The sequence below is a fragment of the Haplochromis burtoni genome, unplaced genomic scaffold (genome assembly GCF_018398535.1).
Source record: "Haplochromis burtoni strain Fernald_Lab_line unplaced genomic scaffold, NCSU_Asbu1 Contig_352, whole genome shotgun sequence".
NCBI classification, from domain to species: Eukaryota; Metazoa; Chordata; class Actinopteri; order Cichliformes; family Cichlidae; genus Haplochromis; species Haplochromis burtoni.
In genome coordinates this window covers 588253-599647 of record NW_024582713.1, presented here as the reverse complement: position 1 = coordinate 599647, position 11395 = coordinate 588253, and the positions used below count along the sequence as shown (strand labels likewise).

General features: G+C 40.3%; 1 protein-coding gene and 1 non-coding gene across 3 annotated transcripts; one reads left to right on the top strand and one right to left on the bottom strand.

Moving 5' to 3' along the window:
• Positions 1-1623: 1623 nt before the first annotated feature.
• On the bottom strand, positions 1624-6437 carry LOC102296492 (trace amine-associated receptor 8b). Of its 2 annotated transcripts, none has more exons than XM_005951730.3 (2): positions 6156-6437; positions 1624-3023 (listed from the first exon to the last, which is right to left on the bottom strand). In XM_005951730.3, exon 2 carries the CDS (start codon positions 2987-2989, stop codon positions 1955-1957), a length of 1035 nt encoding a protein of 344 aa, XP_005951792.1. In that variant the 5' UTR covers positions 2990-3023; positions 6156-6437; the 3' UTR covers positions 1624-1954. The 2 variants fall into 2 exon arrangements, with proteins under 2 accessions (XP_005951792.1, XP_042084727.1); XM_042228793.1 differs by having other exon boundaries at positions 6320-6437.
• Positions 3887-3960, top strand: trnat-agu. The gene has a single exon. It is a non-coding gene; the product is annotated as a tRNA-Thr (tRNA).
• Positions 6438-11395: the final 4958 nt, after the last annotated feature.

The window sequence follows — 11395 nt, the reverse complement described above, 5'->3', positions numbered from 1 at the left end:
TGTGTGTGTGTGACAAACATATATATTTTCTCCCCAAAGACCACATGGCTGCACACAGTCCAAAGGCTGCTATTAAACTACTACAGCTTAGTCGAGTTTTGACCTCAGGGTTTCTTCATTAAAATAATGACAGCATGGAGTTTTGCTGTGTGGCATTCTGGGATCTGAGCCTCCATCTATGAAGCAGTCCCTGCTTTATATGGAAACCTATTTCTGCCACTGAAAAAACAAAGAAACAGTGTTATTCATAAATCTAAATTCTGGACCATTATATTAAATTTTCACCTTACTGCTAAGTTTAAGTTAGGAAGTGTACATTTTGACATCTGGTTGGCTAAAATGTTTTCACTGGTGGAAACAAGCTTGTGTAGCTTTAATAATACTCACCTCTGGAAAGGTCATAGAACGTCTTGTAACCTCTTAGACACCATGAAGAGACTCGGTATGGTAATGTATCTTACCTTATATTGATGGTGGCTTATAGCATATTCTTATTTTTTGTGAAAGTGTAGTATCTGTTTTGAGTCATGTTTTGTATTCAGCCTCTATTTCATTTGCGATATTTAATGTTGTAGCAGTCCAAGGGGAGGAGCCACTAACCCAAAGACTGGTGGGACTGTTCATGCTGGCATTCATGTGTTAACTCTCAAGGTTATAACAGCTATTCCAGTTATGTTGTGTTGATCTGTTGTTGTTATTGTTAATTTATAACCTCATTGCTGTTTGTTCTGTATTGAGTGTGGCTAGCATGGCCACCATGACTGAGACTGCTGTACCAGTTAATGACCTCTGATCACTGTGCTGCTTGGGGTGTGATGCTAATAAAGCTGCATCCCTGTAGTTGAGCAGCGTATGGAAAACAGGAAAAAACAGAGATCTGTCTCTTCCTTTCACTTAAGCTCATTTTATATTTAATAAAATGTCACCAACACATTTGGAGCCAAACTCTGCACTGTGATATGAACTCGCCAAACTAAACAGGCACATCTGCACAATAGCTTCACATAATTCAGAATACAAAAAAAAAAACTAACACTGATGCAGAAGGCAGACAGCCTTATTTGAGGTGAACCACTGAGTAGTCCATGTTTTTGCCAAATGTAAAAGTGTTTGGTATCCTTTTGCCATGGCAACAATTTCTGTTTTCTAGAAGAGCATTTTCTTTGTTACTTTGATGTTTCAATCCACACACCGGATAATATAGAGAGCCATACACAGGGAAGAGCCTGTGGCCTTTTTTAAGTTGCTGAAGTAAAAAGAGGCATGAAATTATAGCAGAGTACTCTCAGAGCAACAGTGCTGCAGAAGCAGTCGGTTTCATAGCAGAAGGCTCAGCTCCATCTCACATGATCAAAGGTCTTCTTTGTTGACCAAATGTCATATAGGCTAGAAAAGTTAGGAAGGGCTATATGATCTATTTATTTTTGATTATAGTAAAGCATGTCAACAAACTAAATACTACATGTCTGGCCTTTGATGTGATTCTCAGTGGGGCCTTTGGAGGAACTAAATTGGGACCCCTGCTGTATACTCTCAGTCTTGATCACTTAATGTTGAAGTATCTCACTGGGAATCAACATCATCAATCTTACTAACAACTCTGATGCTGTGGTATCCAAAGATAACATGCACAAACTGTTTTGGTTTTCATCGGGTTTTAATTAATTACACTCAAGCAAACAATCATTCCAATAACTGAAACAGGCTTCAGTTTTTAAATGTTTCACAAAACAAGACAAATACCCACAGAGAGAAACAGTTGTGATCTGAAAAAGCTCCATGCTTTTTATCGATGTAAAAATAAACTGTAATTTCACAACAGCAATGCACAAGACATGCAGGTATGTCTCTTAAGAGGCTCACAATGTGTTTGAACAAAGAGTTTGTGCAAAAAACAACCATCTAAATGACGCGGCCCTCCTCGTGTACGAGTAGTCTTTGGTCCTGGTCGATTTTAAGTTTTGGTGGTGTTTTTTCTATGAAACGGCATCAGCAGTTTCTGTGCCCGCAGCCTGAACTTCTGATCCCTCACGCTGTAAATAATGACATTCCAGCAACTGTTGGTAGCCAAAATCCAGAAGGCGAAAAAGGAAAAGTTGCACCATTTATTCCCCAAAACGTTCCCGACCACAAAGACAGCGATTGGAGTGAACGATACAGTGAAAGCCACAGTTAGAGTCCCGATGGTTTTGGCTGCTTTAATGTCTGAGAATGTGGGTTTGGTCGTGCTTTGGCTTTCACTCTCAGCCAAGTGTTTCCTGCGTCTTGAGTGCTGCCTGATGCTGGAAAGAGAAATGATGTTAATGACCACTGTGCCACCAAGGAGGGTGAAGTCAAACGCGGGGAAGAGCAGGAGGATGTTCCAGGCCTGGCTTGGGAACTTGCCGATTGTACCCAGAGCGTAGTTACACATCCGACTGCAGGAGTTATACTCCAAAGCAATTTCACTGCTGAAAACTATCGGACACACAGCCAAGAAGAAACTTCCCACCCAGGAGAGGACAATTAGGATCGTGGTCCTTTTACGAGTAATCACCGAGTCCTTGTGCAAAGGCCTGAGCACGGCAATGCTTCGCTCGATCGTCAGAAAGAAAATAGTCGTGATGGAGACCAAAGTGCACCCAGCAAAGATGGGGCCGATGATGTTGCATGGGTGAAAACTCACCGATTGTGAGTTGTACGAGGTCCACTCCGGTGCCGAGTCAGTGACCATGAGATAAACCTCAGCGTAAACGGAAAGCGGGACCACAAATATTCCCACTGCCAGATCAGCCACGGCAAGGGATGCCTTCAGGTATCCCTGCGGTGTGTGGAAGTGTTTGGTTCCCAGAACCACAGCAAGAGTCACCAGATTTCCAAAGAGGGTGGCAAAGATCAGCAGCACCATGAAGAGCACCATGAGGATTTTGTTGGCTAGAGTGCAGCAGCACACAGTGCAGTGTGCCTGTTCAGTTCTGTCCAACATGGTCGGCTTGCTGGACTCAATCATTGGATAAAACGATGCTGTGCATTCACATCATGACCTAGAATGAACACATAACAAAAATGGTGTTAGGTGTGAGCTGTTTGTGCTGAAATCAGGGAAGTAAAAAGACACAAATCTGGAGACTAAATATCAACTCAAAGTGTGTCCACAGTATCTGTTTGTTGGTAAGTAGTTATATTTACAGACCAAATGATTCAAATAACTAAACAGCAGGAAGTAGAAACCTTTTCAGCCAAGCCCTTATAAAAGAGTAACAACAGTAACAACAGTGGAGCAGCCTAATAAAACCAGGAATGGCATTCAGCAACACTTTGGACATAGTAGTACAGAAACTGTATTTAAATCAACACAACTGCAGCTTATTTGTGGGGCAGTGTTGTGCTTTAACTTTTTGGAATTAACCACCGTCCCACATCTTCAAAAGTAAGGAAATGTAAACATATTCACTTCTTGAAGAAGACATCATGATTGCTCCATTCAGTCTACTTTTTCATGTCAAAGTTTCACTACATCTGGCAAATATATGATGTAACTCCCTGAAACTTGGGCCGTGCACTGAAAATTAGCCTCGTATGTGTTATATTTTTCATGACCAGTACACCACAGTGTCACACTTACTGTGTTAGCACTGAACCTTTCCAGAGGACATTAATTGTGTGAAGTAGAATTAGCCAATGTAGACGTAATTTGTACAAAGAACTTGCCTGGATTATGAGTGTATTGTTTCATTTATTTGCAGAATATCTGATTTGCATGTCTACTTGGCTTGCTCCCCATGACTAAATGAACCTTGGAGGAGGATTATGGGTCTTGTAGTATTTAGAGCATCAGCCACACATTGTCCCACATGGCCTAAAGCTGTACTCCTCCCTCCATCATCTGACTCCTGCTCATCATAGTGGTGCCGTGGCTTAGCTGGTTAAAGCGCCTGTCTAGTAAACAGGAGATCCTGGGTTCAAATCCCAGCAGTGCCTTGAGTGCTATTCTCTTCTAAAAGAACTTTTAAAAAAAACTCAATATAAATACCAGTCCAATAAATATTGCTTTACCCCACCCCAAAAAGAATAAGCCCTTGCTCAATCACTGTCTAGTCCTCAAGCTGAAATCACTGGCATTTGTTCCTATGGGAGGGACTACCACAATGATTCTCTCATTGTTTACCGTTGCAGCCCACTGATTCTTTCCCCCATGGAATGACACAAAAGCTATAAACAGCGAACTATTTCTGATTCTGTCTAAAATATTGGCTGATTTTCAAAAGACATGAAGATTAGACTAGTTCTGCACATGCAAGGGCTAGTGGTATCCATGGCACCCCATAGTGCATGCTACATCATCACAGTGTCCACAATTTGATTCATTGTCAGGAGACCTTTGGTGCATGTTACACCCCCTCCTCTCTCTCCCCCATTCGTTTTGTCAGTTGGTGGCAAAATGTCCCCAAAAGAAATATACATTTTTTTCTTTTATGCCTTTGTGATTTTCAACCTCCACTTGAGCCTTTATCTGCCCGCCAATCTGTTCCTCTCACCTGCCCCTGCTCCTGTAGAGCTACCTCTCGGCTCAAACAAAGACCTTTAAAGTGGACTTAAGAGCTCAATACACTATAACATAAGAAATAAACACCGCATGAACAGAACAGGGCAGACTAATTATCAATTGCAAAGTAAGAAAACGCAGCCGAATACACCAAAGAACCGGCAATATACATGTGATTTGACTCAAAACAAGGCCATGTGCATTTAAAATACACACACATATACACACAGATACGATCCAGGTATCCCTAATAAAGATTTTAAAGAAATATTTGGTGAAGTGTGATTTAATTAAAGAAAAGAAAAAAAAAAGAAAAAGAAAAAAGCTCACACAAAATAAAATATTTTTTTTTAATGATAACAAACAATTATTTTCTCTCTTTGTCGAACAGTTTGCCTTCAGGTAGCCCTGTGGTGTGTGGTCTTATGCAATAAACAGATGTGGGCTGCACAATTGGCGCATGCGCCCTGCTCTTCTCTGCTCTGCGCCCTCGCGTGCGGGCCATCTGGATGGGTTGGAGGGAGGGAGGTTAGGCTGTAAGGAAGGATGGATGGATAGATAGAAGGAGGGATGGCCTACAACTAACTCCAGCACGAGGTTAGATGACGTAATAATCTGTCCGGACAACAACTGTAGTAGTAAACAAAACCCAGCTGACGCTCACAGCCTGTTTTAATCTACAGTCTGGCAGGTTCCTGGACAGCCTTCTCGTGGAGCACCAACATTTTACATTGGAATAAACTAAACAGATGCATTACTGGGATTTCGTTTTGTGTAAAAAAGTAGAAATCAATTAGGCGATTAAATGTAAATGTAAACAACGAGACAGTTTTCTTCTTTTTAAGGCCACCGAGTCGCTTTTCAGACACGCACCAGCTGAAACCTCCATCGCTGCATGGAAATCCATACATGGTTATCACGGGAGCCCAATGCGCACGGAGAGCACAGTTAAGAAATTGAAAAGAAAAAAAAACGCCGTGGAGACATAATGTATCCAGAGTTAGATCAAAGTTGAATGAAAAATTAAAAGCGTTTCTAATCTTCCGCGCTGTTTTCTTGGACATTCAACTTCAGAAACAGAACCAATGCGCAGCTACAGGCGTCCCTGTCTTCATGTTGCCTTTCAGTGTAAGATGCGTTACCCAGAAGGGTTTTGTTTCCCTCTGTGGCCATCATCTTCTGAGCGCAGGCATGCAGACAGCTCACGAATATCCTGCCGATAATTGTTTAGGTAAAATAATTTTTTTTTTAAATCGAAAGGAGAAGAAAATAACAAAATGATAAATAAATAAGTTTGTTCCAGCACGCACAGATTAGCGCTGCCCTGCATGAGTATGTGCTCCTTGCAAGATTCCACTTCAACAAATGAAATGCTCTTATTACTTACATGTAATATGCGGAAGATGGATGGTTGGATGGACTTACATGAAAGTTTTTAACTCAGTTACTTTGTATTTAAGAAGAATGAACAAACCTGTTCTGCTGCTGTTTTTTTTTAGCGCACTTCTAAAATCACAGTGCAGACCTCTAAGACCCGTTTCTACATATTACCACACATAATAGTGTCAGTTCTTATAAACGAGCTAATCAAGGTTTGTAAATATTACAGGTTCAAGTCAAGTCTACTCACTTTCAGCTTTACATTCATCTCAAGACGCAGTGGGAAGCAGTCCGTAAAAAAAAGCATCTCCCAGCTGATTATCCTCACAGCGGACTGCTGTTTAAAACATCCCACAGCCCTTTCCATGAAAATTATGAGGGGGAAGAGTCCACGAGGAGAATCACAAAACTCACTTTCTGTTGTTCAGATGTTGTGCGAGAGTACGTGTGCGGGAAGTTGGATTTGTGGTGCCGGGCGCTGCGCTCTAGTCCGCACTGCTCCGGAGACACTGTTTAAGTGTGTCCTCCACTGGTTTCTCCATTGGCTGGGGATGATGATGATGATGATGATGATGGCAGAGTCCACCTCCTATAATATGACGCTGGCTGCACATGAACGCGTGTGTGCTGAGGATGAGGAGGGTGGTGAATCCTGTTGCTGTATCCAAGTTGTTCATTTCTCGGGACTGATTTCTTGTCTATTTTTTATTACTTACAGAGAACCCTTCAGTTTCACAAAGCATTCTTCTTCTATAATTATTATTGTTCTGCACCGGTTTAATAAAAAAAAAAACTCACCACTTTGCCAAGGCTTTATCTGTGAATTAATGCAGCAGTATGAAAATCAGGTCTCATCTGACTCTTCCAGCAGGTTTAAAATTATGAAAATCATATTCATGATATTTTTTTAACCTTTTATCTGACAGCTCACAGTTGAATGGCTGAATTACCAGTCAAGCAATATAGGGTACTTTCCACAACAGTGCAAGGTCCCGGGAAATTGAACATTTGGGAACATAAATACATAGCCTCTGATAGCATGGCAAAGGGACATCCTCCTTTACCACCTTATCCTGCAGCCATACCTGAGGAACGGTTCTTTCATTAGAATCTAATTTCAGGGTCTTGTGTTAAAAGTGACAGTACAGCTCAGATAATCTGGGGTTGAATTTCTAGTATAGATGAGATGTTTCCAGATTTTTTTTTTTTTAAAGCTGAGCCTCACAGGCAAACTGAACCAGTACAGAGGGTCCCATAGAAATCCTATTTAAAATATACTAGAACAGTTTCTCAGAAACTGAATACTAGAAACTCCAAGCACACTGCAGGGTAAGCCCTCTGCAGAATTCACATTCATTGATACACTGAGATTATCACCACAGCCTGTGGCTGTCTCTCTGCATAACTCCTAAATCTAAAGTACAAGTCCACATTGCAGTAGTTACAGACCCTTACTATTTGCACATTGTCTACAGAGAAAATAACAACGGTAATATGACAAGAGGGGCACCTCAATTTCAACTTTATCTATATTCAATTCCGTGTAATATACTGGGATGTTTGTATAGTAGAGCTAATTTGTAATAAATTGTTTGATCTAAATGGTACTTTAACTACTTTAATTATTGTTACTGTCTTGGAGCAACTGTGGCTACATAATTTCCTCAGGGATTAATAAAGTTTTATAAATCCGATGATTCCGGTTGCTACTGTTGTAATATTTTCATCACCTTCTACACACACCAACAAGCCAGTATTGGTGCCTGCGGGCTCAGATCCGCTCTTGAGGATTTGGCCAAATCTCTCTCAGAAGAGTTGTTTGCTTTCTAATTGCTTTTTGGCTTTGTAGCACCACGATAGCATTAGCATTCCCCTCCCAACTGTTGTCTGTGGAAAAGCTGACGCCAGAAGATGGCAGCTTTTGCAACAGTGCATGCAAAGAACTGATACTGCAAATTAATTCATTGATTGCCTCAAGCCATACCAGTGTGCCCATTGGGAACCACTGAATTACGAGATGTTGATGTCCCATAACAATAAGGCAGCGGCTTTGAAGCACAAGATTCAACCGCGAGGTAACAGGATTCAGTCTGGTTTGAATAAAAAATGTATTATGTTTTTTATGTGTGTGATATATATAGAGAACACAAACAAGCAAAGAATGGTAGGCAGTGGATTAAAGCACCATGAGGCACATAAGGTATGGAAGCATTTAAAAAAAAATCAGGATAGACTGTTTTTCAATAGGAGTGTAACAATTCTCCAAAACCATGGATTGGTCCATTCTACATTTTTTTAATGGGGATGAATAAGGAAAAAAGTAGCGAAAAGATTAAATCACATGATTAAAATCAGATCATGAACAATAAACTCTATTATTCGGATGTATTTACAGTTCAATCATTACCTAAATGTGATGTTTTCAGCACATTAGCATGATTTAACTAGGTATTAACAACTAGAAGATGGAAATATTTCACTGTGGACTTTTCTCTCATGATTTTAATCTCATTTTGTTACACGGTGAAAGAGAGGTGGAGGTATGCGCTGGAGAAAAGAGAAATGAAAAGCAGTACAAGAAAGACAATGCATGTGTGTGAATGAGAGGGAGGCAGGTGGAAGGGTGAAGATGCAAGGAGCAGAAGTAGTGAAGGCAGATGAGTTTAACCATCCAAAGCTGGAACTGGAGGTGGCAGAGTCGAAGATATTGAGATTTTGGTGGGGAATTTGCAGCAGGGACAGGATTAGATATGAGCAGATCAGCGGGACATCTCGGGTTGAGCCGTTTGGAGACAAAGTTACGAAGGCAAGGCTGAGATGGTTTGGACATGATTTTGAAGATGGAGCTGCCAGGCAGGAGGAAAAGAAGAAGATCACAAAGAAGATTCATGCATGTAATGAAGGAGGACATGCAGAGGGTTGGTGTGAAAAAGGAGGTTATCAGGCTTAGGGTGAGATGGAGGCAGATGATTCGCTGTGGTGACCCCTGAGCTGTTGCACACAACTCTCCCAAAAATCGGATAAGTGTAGCAAAACCCTGTCACTCAAACTAGACAGCACTTTTTTATTTCTTTAATTCTTCAAAGCACCCATTTTAGGAGGCTTTATAAACACTATGACTCCTCTGAAGTGCATAAAACTCTTCCTGTGTGTTGTGAAAGTATCATTTATCTGCAGGCTGGGCTCCAGTTCTGCGGTGGGCAAAACAAGACAAAAACATAATCCCGTGTTTGTCTGTGTGGGTTGGGTAATCCTTAATCCACAGCAGGCGACTTCAGTCTGATGCTTCAACTGCCTCACAGTTTGGAGCATTTGTTTCTGCAGCCGGGCAGTGACATGAAATATATGGGTTATACATATTTTAATATGACACATAAGAAATGACCTGCACTTAATGAAAATGTGCAGTGATAACAGTTCAAAGTGAAGAATTAACAGATGATAACAAAACAAAATTACAGTGGAGAAGCAGCGGTAAAATCAAATAAACCTTTTTTCCTTTGTTGTCCCCGATTTGTAGTTTCAGAAATTAATCACACAGCGGACAGGACAAGAGTACTTTAAGTATTTGATTTCTTTTTTAAGGCACAGAATCAGGTGCCCAATAATTTATACTGTTATACATTCATAGGTTTAAAATTTTTTCGCACTTTTCTGATCTCAATGACCACTCAAGGTTTTATACATAACATATCAGCACCTGCAGCCAACTTAGAATCACAAATTAACCTCACACTCATGACTGTGGTAGGAAACCCACTAAGACTAGTGAGAACAAAGGCCCCAGGAAGACTTCAAGCTACAGTCTTCTTGCTGTGAGCCTGCAGAGCTAACAACTACACCACTGTGCTGCCAAGACACAAGACAAGATACAGAGTAAAAAAAGGTTTTCATTAAACTTAAATAAAGCAGTCGTATATTTGAAAGTATTACAATAAAATCAGTGTTTGATCTGAACACAGACTTTCTAGTGACACAAATGTTTAACTAAGTACTGTTTACTGCTTGGGAATGTATATATACAGTGCCCAACAAGTTCATTAGACCTGCCATAAAGGAAAGTTTTTCAGATATACATGTGATTTTTTTCAAACTTTGCTTTGATGGCCAGGACAATAACATATATAAATGCACAAAAATACTTTCTCAACCTTTGATGGATTCTCTTCCCCTTATCCAGCATTAAAAACCTAAGATTGTTTCACAGCTCCTTTTACCTCAAGACCCTGAAACCCGATAAAGGTTGGCTATCATCAAGTTTGTTCAAGTTCCTTAAAAAGCATTTCAGAGGAGTTTAAAGTTCTTTCTAACAGCTCCACCTGTTGTGTATGTCTGATTAGTCATGTGGACACTCACCAGCCACTTATTTAGGCACACCTGTTCAATGGCTTATTCACTCAAATCTCTAATTATCCAACTGCCTCCACAGTCTTTGAGATTCATATCATGGATGTGCACCTGACAAATCTGCAGCTACTGTGTGATCCTATCATGTCAGTATGGACCATAATCTTTCAGCAATTATTTCCTTCTTGAATCTGCGCCACAAAGAATTAAGGTTGTTCTGGAGGGGAAAGGGGCTCCAACCTGGTACGACCGAGGTGTACTTAGCAAAGTGACTAAATTGTCTGTCACATTTATCCCAGAGTTGTGGGATAGCCTCCAACCTGTCTGCATCCCTAAATTGAAGAAGTGAAAGAAGACGGATGGATAGTTTTCATGCGGTTTGTATTATAGTGTGATTTCTGTGAAAGTAACAAATTGTTGCAGACTAAAGTTAAATACATGTCCTACATGTTTTTATTTTAGTTTCTTTTCATGTTTTGTCTAAAGTCTAATTTTTATTATGTTTTTTTTTTTTTTTTTTTTAACAGTAATTAGTCTGACTTCAGCATTTCTTCTCCATCTATTTTGTCACCACACTGCATATAGAACTGATTTTGATGTGTTGGCCAAAACATCCCATGTTTTCTTAAATTCTACATGAAAGCTATTATCTGTAGAGCAGCAGCCATTTTTACATCTCAGCGGAAACACAGATTCAAGGAAAACGGTACACGTGCAATCAAACCAGCCGGAGCTCAGCAATCAAAGATAACATTAAAACCTTAATAGTTTCATTCCCCTTGAAAGACGAGAACAGCACAATTTGACAAAAACATGCCGTGTTTGTTTTCCAGTCACTGCCTCTTTCTTAATATTGAATCTGATGCATCCCGTGATCGTTTCTCTCCGAGGATTTCTGTCAAATTCACAGCAGATAAAATCTGTGCATATCCACTCTGTCTCATCAAACCCAGAGCTGAAACGCTGCTCTGTCAGGTTATTAGACGCTTAATTTAAAAGTCAAGTAGGCACACTAAAATAACAGCAGTTTTATTAATACTGGTGTTGGACTGAAATGTCAGTTTGAATTTCATTACTGCGGCTTCCAAATGGAGAGCTTATTAGGTCTAAGTGGAAAGTGCCAATATTTTTAGCTTTGCTAAG